The sequence below is a fragment of the Podarcis muralis genome, chromosome 6 (genome assembly GCF_964188315.1).
Source record: "Podarcis muralis chromosome 6, rPodMur119.hap1.1, whole genome shotgun sequence".
In the NCBI taxonomy this organism is placed as follows: domain Eukaryota; kingdom Metazoa; phylum Chordata; class Lepidosauria; order Squamata; family Lacertidae; genus Podarcis; species Podarcis muralis.
Genome location: NC_135660.1, coordinates 46,071,141 through 46,089,971, shown reverse-complemented (window position 1 = coordinate 46,089,971; position 18,831 = coordinate 46,071,141). Strand labels below are relative to the sequence as shown.

The window sequence follows — 18,831 nt, the reverse complement described above, 5'->3', positions numbered from 1 at the left end:
CACCACCACACACACAAAATAATAACAATTAGAATCACTGAGCAAAAAGGACCATGACTCCATCTGCCCATACTGAGGCAGAATTCTCCCTATAAACACAGCAGCCACAAGAAGCCACACCATCACCATGCATCATGACTAAGGACGATTTAAGGTTGTTCAGGCAAGCAAGTTTTACCAAAGCAAAAGTCATATGGTGGGGAAGGAGGAAGAGACATAGTGGCTTGGTACACATGAGATGCTAAGCCAAACCACAGCTGGTTTGGGGGAAATGACTACTGCAGATACTCCTTAAGCATGTAAAAGCTGTAGACATCAAATGGAAACATGCACATATGTGATAAATTTATCACCAAATTATTACTGGATGAATTGATAATTGATCATTTGATCTGGGCAGTGCTTGATGAGGGAGGAATTTTAAAGAAGGAAGTGGAGTGGCTAGGCCAGACAAGGTCTGCCTGAAAAGGTGGAGTGGCCTTCTACCTCATCCACTTAGATCATTAGAACTGTCTGAATGACAAAGGGGCTCTGGTTAAAAGAGTAACAAGGGAAGAAATTCATCTGAAGTCATCATGCACATCATGTATGTCAGAGCATATGTCATCTGTATACTGTATATGGATATGTGTGATCTGTTGGCAAAGATTCTGTTGTCGTCATAATGGTGTAATCAATGAGGGCTACAGTAAATAAGGAAAGGATCAGCCTCACAAACACTGGTTTTCACCATCATTGGAGGCCCATGATATAAGCATAAGGAGAGTTCTTCTGAATACACCCAAATGACTCATCTAGCATCCTGTTTCCCCATGGTGGATAACTAGATGTCTCCGGGAAGCTCAAAAGCAGGACATAAAGGCAATAGCTGTCTCCCACCGTTCTTTCTCAACAAGTCCTATTCAGAGGCATCTGGAGGACAGCGGGAGATGTTTCTAAAGCAATGTCTAAATTGTCCATTGTAGTCTTTATTTACAGCATTAAAAAAAAAAAAACTTATCCAGCTAGTTTATTGCATAGAACAAAACAAGGGAAAATTAACTGATGGTAAAATAGTAGCATGAAGTACAGTGGTACCTCTGGATACAAACGGGATCCATTCCGGAGCCCCGTTCGCATCCAGAAGCAGATGCAACCCGCGTCTGTGCGTGCACGGGTTGCGATTCGCCGCTTCTGTGCATGCGCGTGACGTCATTTTGACTGTCTGTGCATGTGCAAGCGGCGAAACTCGGAAGTAACGCGTTCCATTACTTCCGGGTTGCTGCGGAGCGTAACCTGAAAGTGCTCAACTTGAAGCACATTTAACCTGAGGTATGACTGTACACAGACTCTAAGCAATGAGTATTGAGTTGCCTCAACAATTCCAGATGGCAGTGGTGGGCACCCTTTCCCCATCGGCAGACAGTGAGACAGGGGATGCTTCACTTCTGCGGTCACACAAATCCTTCCCTGATTACAGTACATACTTCCTCTGCTGCCCTAGTTCTCAGCACAGTGGGAGGGAAGGATGTGGGAAACAGAAAGATGCATCAGTGAGAGAGACCACTCAGTTTCTCCACTTGTGACATACCTGTGCTCAAGTATGACAGAAATGCTTGAGCATGCTAGGCAAATGGGAGTTTACATGTGTGCCTAGTATGGATATAAACTGTTGTCAATTTTATCATGATGTCTATCTGCTAAAGAAAAGTCTTTCTCCCATTCTGTTGCGCTCACGTTTTGCATTACAAACCACAATCTGACCCATTTTTTTTCCCAGGGGCAAGTCTTTATGAAATTAATGCCAGTAACCTTCTGGGGCTCTTCAGAAGAACAGGAGTATCTACCTGTCTGAATCTTAATTATGTCTATTCAAGTCCCAATGAATTCAATGGTTCTTAGCCCCAGGCATGTCTTTGCACACAGTGAATAACTGTTGTCTAATTAATATATATGGCATGCACATCCTTACAGCTCAGTCCCAAATCCCACTGAATGGATGAGGCTTAATGTCTGCCATTTTGGTTGGTGAGGACTGGGATTGAATATTGCAAAGACCACCAGGGGAAATAACATTAGCACCCCAAACTGTTGTCACTATCTTTCAGACATCCCAGGAAAAACATAAACAAGTTACAGGTGAATGTCCTAGCAGCAATAGAAGATTGCTCTACCAAGTGTGAACCACTGATAGTCAGAATTACACCCAACAGTGTGCCATGGATGGCCCAGCACAAAAATGGTGGCCATAGAGCAATTAAATAGAAGCCATTACATTGCAATGGTGAATAATGTCACAAAAAGCCAGCCAGACCCAGACCACACACACGGAGAGGGAGAGGGAGAGAGATGCATTGTTCTCTTCTCTCAGTGGAGTGCCTACAAATGCACTGAGAAAGATTTCCCACCTAGCTGTGATGGAGACTTCTCAAAATAAGTGAAGGAAATGAGATGGACAGGAGAGACCCAGATGATGAATGCTAATTTATCTTAATAGCTACAAAGAAGATCTTGATTCCATCTCTGTCTAGGTGCTGAAACTGTTTAGAAAATAGCCATTCAACTGCATAACAATGGAAGAGGCACTTTCCTTAAAGCGTTGGCATGAGTGTGAAAACACAGCAAATGACATGCCAAGGAGTGATCTCCAAGCTACCAAATACGCCAAGTGCAATTAGCGGCATAATCTGCTGAACATATAATTACAAGGGTGTTCTATTCAGGCCGGATTTACAGATTAGTCAGTTGGTTGCGCCTGCAAAAAAAGGAAAGAAAGATGGGAAGAGACATTAATGGAATATCAAAATATAAGTTTGCTGAACGACAAATCAAGGCTTTAGAATTGGGGGGGGGGCTTCTTCCAAAATGTGTCTCCGATGTTCTAAACAGCTTTGTGTGACATTTGCTTCAAAAGGATTCCTGGTTACATGAAAAATAGCTCTGAACGAGAAGAGAGAGGGAACTGAGCATTAATTTTTAATGGCATTTCCCCCAAGCATATCATTCCTTCTTTGTTTTTTTAAAAATTTATTCTTCTGGGTTTTTTGTGTTTTTCTTTGCTTACTCTTGTTCATGAAAGGCTGACAGACTCTCAGCCTTGACAAGGGACATTTCCATTCTGATCAAAAGCAGGTACGGCATTGATAGCAGAATAAAAGGCTTGCACTCTGCAACATATTCTTATGTCCGCTTGCCTAGTGCTTTAGGGCCTATCCCAAGGACAGAGCTGGACTCTGTGGTTCAAGGTTCAATGATAAAATGAAAAGAGGAGAGCTAAACCTCTGAATCGTGAGCCAGGCACTGTTGTCCAGCCTCATATAGCCCTGAAAACCGAACTGTGAACTGAAATCTAGACTAGCTCAATTGTGCACTTTGTAGTCTCTTATCAAAGCACGTTTGAGACAGAGTTGTGTTTGCAGCCTGAAATGCTTTATCTTTAGGGAACAGAAACATCTCGTAAGATTATCTTCCTCATGAAGCTTGGGAAGCCAAGCATTTGGAACAGAGTTAGCCAGTAATTCATTCTACATCACTATGGGGAAACCCATCATAATTTGGTATCAAGATAAATCCTCGGGTAATTGCTTGAGCAATTAATCGTACAACAGGCTAATTATCTATGTACATGTATTTGGCTTTAAAAGAGGTTGCAAAGCAAATGGAAATGGGGGGTGCACACCCATACCCCCAAAAGCACATTAATGCTAAACATACTGCGAAGGAATGGAACTTTCCGGCCATTTTGTGCCAGTTCTCAGTTGTAGAATGGATGCTTTCTGTTTAGAGGCTGCTCTTGCCAGAGGGTTCAAAAAGTCATAGAAGGTAAATTTCAAGAAGCTGAAAGGGGAAGAGAAACCCGGGTACAACAGGGATCAGAAATCAGAAGATAGAAGCCAAGATGGAGAATGTTGCAGGGGATCTAGACTTGAGAGACAGAAGAAGCTGAACTGAAAGCAAGAAGACTGTTAGCTGCACTGCTAATGAACTATGATGAGGTGAAATAAATTGCTTTATTGCTAAGTCTTGGCTACAGTAGGGACATAATAAACTATTGTCATGATGTGAGCTTTTGGGAAAGCTAAATCTAGGGAAATATCATTGTATTTTATACAAGCTATTTTATACTGACATGATGATGTCTCCTAGGTTAGGAAGTTTTCAGCTGTCTGGAAATGCTGAGTGTACGGAATAAATTTACCCAACGTAGATTGTTCAGTGCTCCCTTTGATAGCTATCCATACTCCCCGGCTTCTGTCACACACATCCAGAACACTGGCTTTCACTTGACATCATTTTTATGAAAGCAGAAGCTGGGGTGTGTTTTTCTTTTCCAGATGCCATATCTAACACTCATCCACCCACCTACACAGCAATTTTGCTATAGATAACGACTGTTTTCACATTTCCAGTGCAGCCACATTTCCTTGGAAATAAAATCCTGACATACCTACAAACAAAAAAAGAGGAAGAGAAACAGACCATTTTGTGAATCCGCAGCTTTGTCTCCTGCTGACATATCATTATCCACTGGACAAACTGAGAAGCCACTGCTAACAACATAATAAGGAATCTAAGCACATTGCACTCTCTCAGGTGTGAAGTAGCCAAACCAAGATAAAGCTTAATGGCTTGTCACTTTAAAATAAGCTGTTTGCCTTTACCAAATATGCTGGCTGAATCCTTTCCCCTGTAGTAAGATTGGCTTAGTACTAGAAACGGCATGCTTCTACAGCGTACTTATTTTAACATAGAGTTTCTTCACCTTGTTGCACTAGAATACAGTTTTTGAAAAGGAAATTGGTAGTCCAAGCAAGTTAATGTAAAGAGATCTCCCCACTGTTCTTGTCAATGACTCTTTTAGCGTCTGAAAGCAGCAAATAATTCTACATTAAATTGACCAGAGAAGTTCTGAAGGAGTAGATGCAGCAGCTGCAGCAGCAATCCAGCATATGGACCTGAGCCTCCCTAGAACCTGGAACCAACATCCTATACCCTTTTCTGTGTGACCCCTCCAAGAGATATTTATAGGGGAGTAACAAGAGAATAGGCTTTTTCTATGGCTGCCCTCCACTCAGGGAATGCTATCCCCATGGAAGTTTGCTTGCCACTGACTGTGATCTTTTCAATGCCAAGCCAATAAAAAATAAATAACAACAACAACAACAATAATAATAATAATAATAATAATAATAATAATAATAATAATAATAATTTATTATTTATACACCACGCATCTGGAGGGGTTTCCCCAGCCATTCTGGGCGGCTCCCAACAGAATATTAAAAACACGATAAAACATCAAACATCAAATCCTAGCATTTGGACAATATAAATGGTCTAAATATCAGTAGCTGTTTCTAGTGTTCATTCTCGATGTAGATGAGTATCATGAATGAACACTTTTAGTTTATTTGCCTTGTTTTAATTTTATTTTTCTTGTAATTTGCTTTGGAATGCCTTTTGGCTACGTGAAGTGATGAATAAGTTTAATAAACTATATTTAATAAAACTAATAAAAAAGCTACTGCCTAATAAAGGTCCTACAGCTTGTTCAGACATATTCTTAGGTCCAGACAAGAGGCGAGTATGGATGAATAGGAATGGGCAAATCTGTCCATTTTGGTTTCTCATTTTTCCCCAATCTTAAGTTCAATTCTCAACATTTCCACATAGGTTTTTGATTATGTTTTTAAGGCCCTCAGGAAATATCATCAACTTTTAATTGTGAATTCCCCCTAATATACACATTATCTATGCAATATTATCTAATTTTTGAAAAACACTTTCCCCTAAAATGATGCATCTTTGTATGTTCCTTTCACTAATATATACATTTATATTTCACTCTAGTATACCAATATGCATGATTATACACATTACTTGGCTGGAGAACTGCATTTCAAAATTCAGAGGAAATTGAATTTCAGAGGTTGGCTGTGTTTTGCTTTCAATGTTGTGTTGGAAAGTGTGAGTGCAAACTTGAATTGCAAACTTAAAATGCAAACGGAATTGAATTTCTCCTTATCCCTACAGGTAAGGCTAATGTTGGGCTTAATATCTGGAGCTATTAAGGGCTTATAGGACAAAATAAATGCCTCAAACTGTGCACTGAAAATCAAAGTTCAAGGCACAAATGAGATGGATGAGATAAACTAAAACTCCCATTGACCGTGAGCATGAAAATCAGGAGTATGTCCACAGAAATCAGATTGTTTAGCCACTGCTTATAAGAGAGAACTGGTGACCTAGACTTTGATGGGTTCTGTAAATAAGGGGAGCTTGTTTCTGCATTGCATGCATTTGATCTGGCATCCAAGGAAACAATGTACTACAGAAGTGCAACTATCAAAGCTGTTGGGGGTTGGGGAGAGAGAGGATACAATTATTAATGAAGCGTAAGAGCCAGCATACAGACAGCCTCGCCCTGAAATGAACCCAGCCAAAGAGGCACAAACCCACTGTCTTGCCAAGGCACCTTGATCAACTCTGCAACTTACGTCATTATCTGTGATTCTATGCCTGGCTCCACGAGGGACCCATCCACAAAGAGAGGTTTTGATGTGAAGCCGTATTTATTCCAGGTCCTTCCTTCATCGAAACTCACCCTGGGATTGAGAGAGAGGAGATAAATGCACATAAAAGGGTTTCACTGGAGCCATTTCCAAAGTAATTAAGCACCTTCTGAGGATGGTGAGCGACAATAGCTGGATTTATAAACAGGCGCCAATCTTCACTGCCTTGACTTGTTATTAATTAATGCTGTGCTTTGAGGCACTTTGAAGAAATAACGTGCCATGAACAGTTATCAAAGTCAAAGGGGGATGGTGCTGCCCAAATTGAATACCGGCTTAGCTCCAATCAGGAGAAACTGGATCCTGCAACAGAAGACGTCACTTCAGCAAGTGCAGGCAACTATTGCCTATTAGTTTGTTGCAGGAGCGAATGGTTATTTTTTTAAAATAATCAAAGGCAGGTTTTATGTTCTCACAAAAATTTTACCACATTTACTATTTTGAACACTCTATGCAAAATTATTCTTGATTTAAATATTCATTGTGTTAGGTACAAAGTTAAAACTTCAACTGTTATTCAAACAGGAAAGAAGCATAGTGTGAATGTATTGCAACTCTGCGAGTAAGAATGTATGCGGACTGAAATATGAAAACTCAAGCAAAAATACATAAATAAAGTGTTCTGGGAATACAACACATTGAATTATCTTGTCAAACATCACTGAACTAGGAATACTTGAGGAATCCAATCTTCTGCTTTCTGGTATGACCTGACTGAACCCACACCTCCAGGACCAATCTATGGTCCTGTGGACAATGTGATCTACAAGCAAATATTCAGACAGAGTTCTTGTTTTTTGTTTTAAAGAAACATGAACAAAGGTGTGTGTGTGTGTGTGTAAGAAAAATGAATTTAGAAATCTGCATTTTCAGATAAGATGAGCTTTAAAACATGTTTTCAAGAACATATTAAAAGGGGATTTTTTTTTTTAGTACAGAAATAGATAAGTTTATGAGTGAGCACATGCAAAAGTGACAGAGACTGGAAAACTTGATAAGGCAGTATATATGACTGCACATATAAGTTTACCAGTGTGCATGTGCACTTGTGTATGTTAAGAAGCTACTGCGAAAAAGCAGTCAACACAATTGCATCAAGATTATTTCTGTCAATATAATTGCGTCAAGATTATTTGCATATGCACAGGAGCACACATGCACACCAAAAAACATGTAAAAAAAATCCTGATGCACTCTTATGCACAATAGTATCAATATTACTTTTCTCCACGTCAGCTCACCAGTAATATAAAAGAAGAGGGAAAGCAATTGAATTGGAGTAGGTGGAGCCTGAGGCAAACCATGCATATTCCAATTCCAGAATTAAACAAAGAAATTATCCTAGTTATAGTTGGAGGAATGGAGCACAAGGAAGAACAAACTACACATTTTCATTGTCTAGTGAATACAGCTACAGCTGCTGACCTTAACTATACAAAAATGTATATCTCTGTTTGCAGGTGAACATACATAAGTGAGGTATTTTTATGTAAGATGGCTAAGAACTATGCTTGGTCCCTTCGGTAGGACCAAACAACAAGTGATGGCCAGTCATGTTGAAGGTTTTCTCTTACATTTTTATTTACTTATTTTTACAAATTAAATGTGGCCTCAGAGGTCGCAATTTGGAAAGGAGGAACAAGGGAAAGGCCAGCTACAATATCACCACCCCCATTCCTCACACAAACACACACACACACTGGGGGGGATTTTTGGTGAGAAAACAATGGGAGAGGAAAAAGTTAAGAAACCCCTCCCTTTACACAAATGCCCCAGGTGCAGTCTTCAAAGCTGCATTTGATTAAAAAGAATAAATTGGAGAGGAACCACACAGAACTACCACACAAAGTTTGATCTTTCTTTACAATGGGTAGGATTTTACTCTGCTTTTTCCACTGTAGTTCATGGCTATATTTGATATGAGATTTCTTTTTCCCCTGCAGAACTGTCTTCACTGAGTTTTGGATTCAAAAAGCAGAAGCCCCTGTGGAATCCACACTATCCTTCTGTAAATCCCAGAAAAGCCAAGTCAAAGTCTTAAAGCCTTGATGGTGGAGGATGTTTCATAGAATCAAGCCTTGGGCAAACCTGTCAACATATGGTCCGTCTCTTTCAAATATTTTTTCACCTCTAATAACCATTCCATCCCATTCCTACATATATACCCTCCTTCTCTCATAACACTAGAACTCATAGACATCCAGTGAAGCTGAATGTTTGAATATTCGGGACAGAAAAAAAGAAAGTACTTTGTCACCCGGTGCTTAGTTAAACTATTGAACTCTCTTTTGCAGGGGGCAGTGAAGGTCACCAACTTGGATGGCTTTAAAAGACGATTAGACAAATGATAATTCTATTCATGGCTACTAGCCATGATGGAGGCTTTTGCTCTGCCTCCACAGTTGGAGGCAGTAATGCTTCTAAATACCACTTGCTGGAAACTGCAGGAGAGCAGAGTACTCTTCTGCTTAGCTCCTCCTTGCAGGTTTCACACAGGCATGTGGTTGGCCACTGTATGGGCTATCTATCCAGAAGGTATCTGTATTTCAAGGAGATAGTGCTCTAACTTGTTTATCATTCCTGCTCTGGTTAACTCCCCCCTCTCTAAGCTCTTTGATGGCTGAAGAACAGCCTTCAATTTCCTAGTCCTAATCTGTTGGAAGGAAGCAATATTGCTGGGTACCTTCTTTTGATACTGGACATTGTTTGAAGAAAGTAAGGCATTGGGAGATATATTGTTGTTGTTTAGTCGTTTAGTCAGCTTGGTCAAACTCATGTTCGTAGCTTCAGGAACACTGTCCAACCATCTCATTCTCTGTCGTCCCCTTCTCCTTGTGCCCTCAATCTTTCCCAACATTAGAGTCTTTTCCAGGGAGTCTTTTCTTCTCATGAGGTGGCCAAAGTACTGGAGTCTCAGCTTCAGGATCTGTCCTTCCAGTGAGCACTCAGGGCTGATTTCCTTAAGAATGGATAGTCCATTGCAGTCCATTGGGAGATATAGCTAATGAATAATCTGCATGTAGCTAGTAGCACATAGGTCAGGCATAGGCAAACTCGGCCCTCCAGCTGTTTTAGGGACTACAGTTCCCATCATCCCTGACCACTGTCCTGTTAGCTATAGATGATGGGAGTTGTAGTCCCAAGTTTGCCTATGCCTGGCATAGGCAGTCAGGCAAGCTATGCAGGCGGTTAGCTATTTATAAATCAGATGGTGCTGGGCCGAGTTTGGAGAAGCTCGTGCATAGACTGGTGGCTGCAGGGTCGTGCAAACTGAAGCTACCTGGGGGGGGGGGTCACTTTGCCACTTCTTGAGGGCTTCCAAGTGGCAGATTAAAGTGCTTGCTTGGTCATGTATATATTGCTTGCTGTTTAGAATAAAATCTTTAATCTTCTCACTCACTTGTGTCTGTATTGCCTCTGAATCTCATTTTAAAAGAACCACCTTGCATTTGGCAAGACAGCCACTGTGAAAAGAGGATGCTGGTCTAGATGGGCCATTTGTCTGATCCAGCAGGGCTCTTCTTATGTTCTTATTCATTAAAGCAAATATTTATTAAATGTGTATTTTCTCTTAAATGAAAATGTGTATTTTGATATGTTTAAATTACCAAGAACTGGGTCACAACATTCAGAGAAGAGCCAAATCTAATGGATAACTAAGTTCTGATCTATTATCTTCGAGAGTTGCCTGAGAGTTGCGGATCAGGTGATGATGTAGAGGAATTTGTAAAGATTGGATCCTCAGGAACCTCTAATGACATACTTGAACATCAGCATACATTATATTAAAAAAAAAACACCATGCAGATCCCTTCCGTCTAATCAACTGATTAGTGAGCAACAAGTCAGTCAATGCATTTAGATTTCAAAGACAGATGAATTGAAAATTGGATTTGGAACTGAAAATTTAAATCTGCTTGACAGTATAGCATGACAGCTTATTGATGGATAGATTTTATTTTAACATCTATATCTTGTTCAGCTATCTAAAAGCAGGCTCTTGAAGGCTCATAAATAAAATAAAACAAATGAACAAATTGCTGCTTATTCAGTTAGTTTCTTTGGAGCTAAGAAAATGTCTATAACATTGAAAAACAGAGCTAATGCAAATACTTTTTACATTGAAAGGCAACATTTCAGAGAACAGAAAGCTTTCATTGAAAGAGCAGCACTCTTCTAGAAAGATTCGGTGTGAAATTGTGATCAGTCTCCTTCTCTTAGCAAAACACAGTGAAAACTGTTCTGCCTACCACTTTAAAAGAGCTGACCATTTTAATCCTTGTCTTCTACCAAAGATCACTAAAATGAAATAGTTTCATGGTGGAGTGAGCACACCCACCCCACGGTCCTTTAGATAAACCCTACTGAAAATATGCTAAAATTGTATTATAGCATATCACTGGAAGTGACTTCAGATATTTTATTTAATCTGGTGGTTTTGGTTATCACTTGATAAACTGCAATTCTTCACTTTAGCAAAAGACCCCATAATTAAGAATAGGCAAATTTGTCTATATCTGTTGCATACCACTTTCCCATTTCCCATCACCATCATTTCATAATTTGATTCTGTGTGTGACTCCCCCCCCCAAAAAAAGCATTTCAGCAAAAATACATATTTAAATGTACATTTCCCCTCAAAATAAGTAGTTAAATGTGTATGCTGATGCATTTAACTTTTCCCATCCCCAACACAGCATTGCAACATTCAGTGAAGTACAAAATTTGATGGCTATTGAAGTTCTGATCTGCACATTCACCTGAGAGGTGCTGATCAGGTCATTGTGCATAGGAACTTGCAAAGATCAATTTTCTCCAGCATCCCTAGCCATAATGGGAAACCAAATGCTTGAAGAAATGTAGTTTGAACTTTCAGCTTAAAGTTCATTGTCTTCTTTCAAAGCCCCAACACCACCAGTCCCACCATCAGTGATAGAAGCTGAAGGGCACTATTCATTAATAATTTCATATTGTGACTACTGAAAAGCTGTATTATTATTTGAATGAAAGCCATAATGCCTCATTTTGTACAGAGAGGCACAAGTGTCCATCTGCAAGATTATTTTGATTAACACACATAGGGTGTTTAGATGTCAGTTCCTGAAAGCTCTTTTCCCTTCAATTTTCTCCATTAACAGCTTCAGAAGCTGGAGCAGGTCAGTCCATTAGAAGTGCAATGTATATTGCAGAGAGCAGTGTTATAATTGTAAGAACCAACAGAAATTCTATTTATACACTGTGGCAAAAGAGGATTTTTCAAAGAGCAATGGCATAGTTGATATATAGATGGGATGTGTGGCTGTTCTATTGCATATTGTCTGTTAACTCTTGTTTTTTTTTCTAATGCCACTCAGTTCAGGTTGCAATCCTGGTCACATCCGCCAGGAAATCATCTCCATTAAACATAGAGGGACTAACTCCTGTTTTAATGCAATTTTAACTTTTTGTAAGCCGCCCTAGGAAACTCTTGAAAGGAAGTGCATAAATCAAATAAATTAATAACAAATAACAATAGAATGTGCTGGTTGTGGAATTTCTCTTCCTTATCTGGAATTAGCTTTAATTGTCATTTATTTAATATGCAATTGTTTTTCAATGCTGCTCAACAGCCTTTTCACCCTTTCAGATCAGGAATATAAGGCATAACTGTGTTAATAAGTAACCCTTAAATTTTTAAGCAAGTCACTATCATTTTTCTATTTTTAGAAATATTCTTAAGAAAGGGCCATAGCAAGTGGTAGAACATCTGATAATGTTATTCAGTGGAAGGAACCATGAAAGAGTCAGTTCAAAGTCTGCTATTAAAAGAAAACCTTCTCTGTTAAGGAAAATGTTAAGGAAATTATCCTTACCACAAATGGACAATGGGCATTGATGTATGTTTCATGGCTACAAGTGCTCCACCCCAGTCAAGGAACCACACATTGTACTCTTCCTCAAAGATCTGCAATTATGTAAGATATAGCATGAATTGTAGAGTCCTTCCAAGACCTATGAAATAACTAGAAACACACACACACATATTTGCATAAAATTCAGATGTTCCTTAAACCTCTATAGGAATTACCTGTCTCCAGGAGTTTCCTCCATCTGAAGAAACAAACATGCCAACATCTGTGTATGATAATTCTGGACCCACATTGCCTGAAATACAAGCAGACACATATATAATAAGCTCCTGTGTGGTTAGAGGGGAATCACACTTTTCCCTCAGCAAATCAACTGCAGAAAACAGTACTCCCCTGCCCTTAATCCAGAGATTATAGGAAACCACTGTGGAGCAGGTGGAAGGAGTGAGTGAAAAGCCATTAAACATGGAATGAAAAAACTGAAAAACATGGCTCAGTGGATTTGTGTTTATGCTGAGTCATGCTGAGGTTTATTTGCAATGAATTAAATTATAAAAGACTGTGTTCCATTTAATAAGGTTGTTTTTTAAAAACAACAACAACATGTAATTGTTATGGTTGTACATACAGCCATAAATAGCAGGCATGCAAACAGGACCCCGTTAAATCCTTTAAAAACAATCTGATGCTTTAGCCAATTAATTTGCATTTAATTTGCATTTAACTTGAACACTTCATGAAATTGAAGGAATTGGGTGAGGGAGAGTGATTCCCCCTCCATTTACCTCTTTATATTTCTAAACAAATTCAGAAGGTAATAAGAAGCAAATACAACCAACAGAATCCCTCCTAATTCAACTGAAGCAAAGTTTACCATATCTCTTCATGGTGTATCTGATTCTACACTGAATTTTTCCATGTCTTAGTTAACAAATGAGGAAACTGTGGCTCAGCAGACCTTGTGGACTACAGCTGTCACCATCCCTGACAATTGGCAACACAGATTGAGTCACAGGTTCCCTAACCCTGAGCCGGAGGAGTAACTAATGCAAAACAGACACGACATTAAAATGGGCAGGGAAGATATGAGAGGCACTGGCTGTAATTCTGCTCCTTTGGGGCATTTCCCCATCTCTGCACTCGCTCAACAAAACTATCTATGAGCCACATAACACCCAGGCACAACATAGGCTGCCTCCTTTTCCCTGGAAATTTACTAACATAACACACCTAACAGCAATGTTGAAATTCAGACCCCAATTTCCTTTCTCAGCTGTTGCATGCCACATCCTGATTTTGTGTTAAAATTCCACAACTACATATCCCTTCCCTGGAACTGTTTTGCATTTGGTGGAGTGCTACTTCTGTGTCTGCTGCAGCTTGGCAGATCATTCCAGGAGTACTCAAAAGAACCACTCAGAACTTCAACTCAAGAGATGTCAGACCTCTCCTTGATCCTTTGTTGAAGTGAGTTTAGTAAATCTGATATAAAATTCAGGGCTAGATTCAGCTAACCCGGAAACTAGTGCAAGGACTCCCACCCCTTCTTGCCTCGTCCTGCATGTCTCCCACGATGGAATGCAACCTGTTTGTCTGTATGTGGAGCACAGAATACTCAGGTTTTTCTCAAAGCCTACATCCAGCAACTGGGTTTAAAAGCTCTACGATACACAATGACTTTCAGGTGAAATAACTGACACCGTGTCTTTATTTCCTAACATTCCATACCCTGCAGGGTGGCTAACTTTTAAAGCAGACATGAAGAAGTTCATCCTAATAAAAAGGAAGGTAAGCTGCTTGTTTTGTTTTGTTTTTACTTTAAAGATAACAGGAAAGGAAGAGTCAGTCCCAAACTTCTGTGTAGCCTCAATAGGAGCACAATAAATATACACTAATGAAAATGTTAATTGAGCTCCTGACATTTAATGTTTGAAAATGAAGAATTAAAGCCCAGATGCAGCTTGACACATTCCTATCAGTGAGTGGAGGATGCAGCTTGCCAACTTGTAATGGCACTTATGTTGCTGAAAATAAAACCTGAGGCTTAAGGGTTGCGATTAATACAAAGTGCCACATGAAAGGTTGCCCTGTCATTGCCAGAGATACAGGAATGCATTGTTCTGCATATGATCATGTCGGTGCTGGGCACCCTCTGTGAGCTTGGCCATGTGGCATCTTCTTGCTTGAGCATGTGGAAAACAAGACAGTGAGGCTCAAACAAGGTCCAAGGAGGCTTTCAAGTCCAGGTGTGTATACAGCCCATAGAATCTTCCTGTGTGCAAAACCAACCATGCCACTGTTATTCTGTGTCATGGCAACTGAAGGTCAGAGACGGACAGTCTAGCTGACTCTTTTCCTTCTTCCTGTGATGGTTTTATGGACCCTTCTCTTGCAAAGCCCTCCAGTTCTAGAGCATCTGCGTGCATACAGGTTGCACGCACTGAAGTGTCCACAGTATGCATCACTCACACAAAAGTTCTGAATCAAAGACTGTATAAACAACAATATATTGTTGTTATATAAATACAACTTAAGGAAAGGGCCATAAAGCAATGGTAGAGCAACTGCTCTGAATGCAGAAGTTGCCAGGTTCACCTCCTGGAATCTCCAGGTCAGCCCAGGAATGTTCCTTGTCTGCAACCACAAAAGACACTGTCAGTCTGTGTGGACAAGGCTGAGCTACATGCGTAAGGCAGCTTCCTTTATTCCTAGGAGGCAGAATGGTTTTAGAGACAGAATGAAAGGAATATCTATGCCATGGTCTCTTGATAACACCAGATAAGGAAAAGTAACTCTTTCATAGAAAAAGTTTGTATTTGCATAGTGTTTCTCAAACTGTGGGCCAGGGCCCACAAGTGGCCCACTGTTTTGGTTTATGTTGGTCGCACTTTCTCCAGCTGTCTCCCAGCAGCCTCTTCTGTGTGTCATCTCCTCTCTTGCTTTTCTTCCAGGAGAAGTGATGGAGGAGAGGGAGGCAGAAGCAAAAGAGGTGGAGTGAGCAGCTAGAGCTGTGATGGCTAAACTTGGCCCTCCATCTGTTTTGGAACTACAATTCCTATCATCCCTGACCACCAGTCTTGTTAGCTAGGGATGATGGGAGTTGTAGTCCCAAAACAGCTGAGGGCCAAGTTTGGCCATCACTGGGCTAGAGCTATAATATCTTTAAGCATCCTATCTCCATGGCATTTTGTACCTGACTCCAGCCCCATCTTCTGCCATCGGGTGACTGGTGGTCCTCTCAAGTGGACCTTGGGAGTAGAAAACTGGGAAACCCCTGACATAAAGTAACACTCATTGCAAACAACAGCATCCTATTTCCTATTTTCTGCTCACCACCATAGCATAAGTGGGTTCCCTTCTCCTCCCTTCTCATCCACTCCCTCTAGCTCCATTCATGACTTCTTTTGAGAGCGGTCATTGCAGTTCAGTTAGCAGTTTGTTCAATTGTAGAGCCCACAGCAAATTTAAAACATGCCTTAACTCTATGTAACATGCTATTATTTAGAGAGAAAATTATAGATGCATTAATAGGTAAAAATGATAGTGGATAAGAGCTGTCTGAAGTTCCTTCATTCTAGGTTTCATTTATATAGAGTGATTTCTCAATAAAATAACAGCGACCAGATCTCCCTGCAGGGATACCATTATACTTTCTTTCTAATTCCTAGAAATAGAAGCTAATCTATGTGAATATTTGATGGCTCAATATTTCACTGCTACAAGTTTCTAGAACTTACAATTTCAAGGAAATATTCGATAGGATCTCCTGAAAGTTGAGCAGTCAAGTCTAGTCTAGTTATGTCATATGCAAGCGGGCTTGAATTGAGAACGTCTCTCTCCTTGTGCTGGGCTGCTGATATAAGGAAGGATCTACAGCTAGCACATCCACAACACAGTCCATAACCTCCTGGACTGAGAAGTCCGTAAGCAGCACAAGGCCAGGCTGGTGGCACTGGCTGAAATAAAGTTCCCCGATCCACTGCTGCCATTTGTAGGTCACCAGCCTACTGCCCCTCAACCTGTTTCCTGCCTGACTACCTACTGCTTTCCTGCCTAGCCCAAGGTTATTGCCTACCTTGAGCCCAAACATGGGTCATGTAATCAGCCAGCAGCCAGAGAAGTCACAACAAGATTCTGTGATCAGGAATATGCCAACTTGCTGGCAGGTTTTGAAATTACAGAACACACCCCATGTTACACAAACAAGCTATCTACAGTGACAACCATTCAGCAAGCTTTTTTGTTACCTTGGACAGCTCCCACTGAGCTAAGCATTGTGGGAACTCTACACAAGACTGGATGACTATGGCCATCTTGATGAGGTATCCTACTGTGAGCAGGCAGATGCAGAAATAAAGGAGCTGTGATGGCTGTCACATTAATTACCAGGGTCTGGGCACTGCTGGCATTTAACATTATAAGAAGCTGTCATTAGGATCCTGAGATCTGCTAAAGACAGGTTTCACCGGCAAGCAGAGGACATCAATGCACTAGTGGCAAAGTGTTCTCAGTTTCTTTTTTGATGGGGAAAACAGTCCATGAATTATGAGCAGCAGCTCTTAAGCTGCTGCCAGGCATGCCCGCCACAACTAATTCTTTGGCAGCATCTTTGTGAAAGGTATAATGCGCAGAAATGCCCCCAAGAGTATTAAGCCCACATACAAAGTTGCTGCCAGTCGCTCCAAGGCAGCCTGCCATGCAAGGCACATTGTCCCAACAGCCAACAGCCACTGTGAAAAGCTTGAATGAACCGTTGCCTAAGGGTAAGAGCAACCAACTATAGATTCAGCAGGGCATAAAATGGCATTGCTTCAAAGGAACTGTGTCACTGCCTACCAGCTAAAGATCTATTTGTGGCAATACTTTGTGACCACGTTCTGCAACTTCACAGCCATAAAGAAAGCAAGGCTGAGTGATGTTTGGAGCCACCATGGCAATTTAGACAGGAGCTAAATGGCACTGGGTTTTCATCCCATTTCAATATGCAAATATACACCATACATGTTTGTTCAAAGGCATTTTCAATGATTTGTGCTTTCTCCTGGTGATACCCATCTCTTACTGGATTCTACCTCTGTGTTTTAATATGAGACTGAGCTTTAGCGAGCTGTTGAAGGCAGCCAGGCTTATAGGCCAGGAGGCCAAACTGGCAGCAAATAACTGTGTTGGATTGGGTGTAAGGGTTACTGTGAAGCACAGCAGCATGGATCAATGCTATTTCACAGGCAATTGACTCTGACAGAGGAACAGCACAGAGATGGCATGAAAGCCCACCCAGGGAAGAAAAATGGAGAGATGGCAAGGCATAGGGAGAGAAAAATGATGGCGACAGTGCCCACACAGTAGCCACAACAGTCAGCTGTGTTGACACAAATTCAATGTAATTATAACTTAGCATGGAAGATGAATCTCCAAAAAAATTCACAAGTGGAAAGTTCTGAGGTTTTCTTGGCTTTAAAGGTAATGTTATTGTGCATATTTGATTTCTTTTGTACCTAATGCATTTTAATAGTTCTTTCTTAGAGAAGGCAGGTGGTGGGCCCACATTATTCTTTCCAGCATCAGTCATATATGGACCATCTACACTGTAGTAACCAGTTATAATGGAATTATTGGTTGGCAGACATCATAGTAGGATGTGACTGTTGTGCACCTGTAAAGCCTGTGTGAGGTGGGAGTGTGGTTGCTCACGAAGATAACAGCCTGTCTTTTCAGGTTTTATTGAGTGCAAAACTTATGTACAGTGCAGAAGTTTCAAAACCATGTTTGCCTCAATCGCTAGAAGAATCCAGAAGTGCCTTCTTCCTATTTCCCCTCCAGCATAGAAACCCGGGAAAACCATCTCTCCACCTTTTTTCCTTCCGTGGAAAGCTATGCGACGGAAGCTGCACCTTACTTTCCCTGGTAGCAGTGTTTTGGCTCCCCTTTCTCTCGTCTTCCGTGTCTCCTGAAAGCTCCCCCTCCCCAGACTCTGACGAAGTGCAGCTGCTCAATAGAGGAGGAGGCTCTCTGTACGTTCCTGTCTCTCCCCCCTTCCCTGCAAGCAGATCCCCGACAGCCTGTTTTGCACACCACAAATCAAGCAGTGTGGTGTAGTAGTTAAGATGTTGGAATAGGACTTGGGAGGCCAAGGTTCAAATCTCCAGGATTCAAGTCACCAACTTTTGTTCTACCTCACAGGCTTGTTGTGAAAATAATATGGAAAGAGGGAGAGCCATGTACACCACTTTGAACTCCTTGGAGGAAAAGTGGGGTATAAATGTAACAGCAACAGCATATACATGATCATATAGACAGGAACATTTACATGCATTATATGTTAAATCATATATGTCTATTACAGGATAAACAGGACAGTGAAACAGTGCTATGACCATGACAGCACACTGGCTTTTAATCTACCCACACGAAACCATAGATGATTGCCCAGT

At 40.8% G+C, this 18,831-nt stretch overlaps 1 protein-coding gene across 1 annotated transcript in view; it reads right to left on the bottom strand.

The window, feature by feature from the left end:
* The window catches only part of SORCS3 (sortilin related VPS10 domain containing receptor 3), a 410,327-nt gene that overhangs the window by 65,188 nt on the left and 326,308 nt on the right, over positions 1–18,831 (bottom strand). Inside the window, exons 12-14 of the mRNA XM_028730338.2 lie at positions 12,619–12,695; positions 12,404–12,495; positions 6,477–6,584 (exon numbers count right to left, since the gene is read on the bottom strand). Coding sequence (XP_028586171.2) covers positions 6,477–6,584; positions 12,404–12,495; positions 12,619–12,695 — 277 coding nt within the window. The remainder of the gene's footprint in view (positions 1–6,476; positions 6,585–12,403; positions 12,496–12,618; positions 12,696–18,831) is intronic.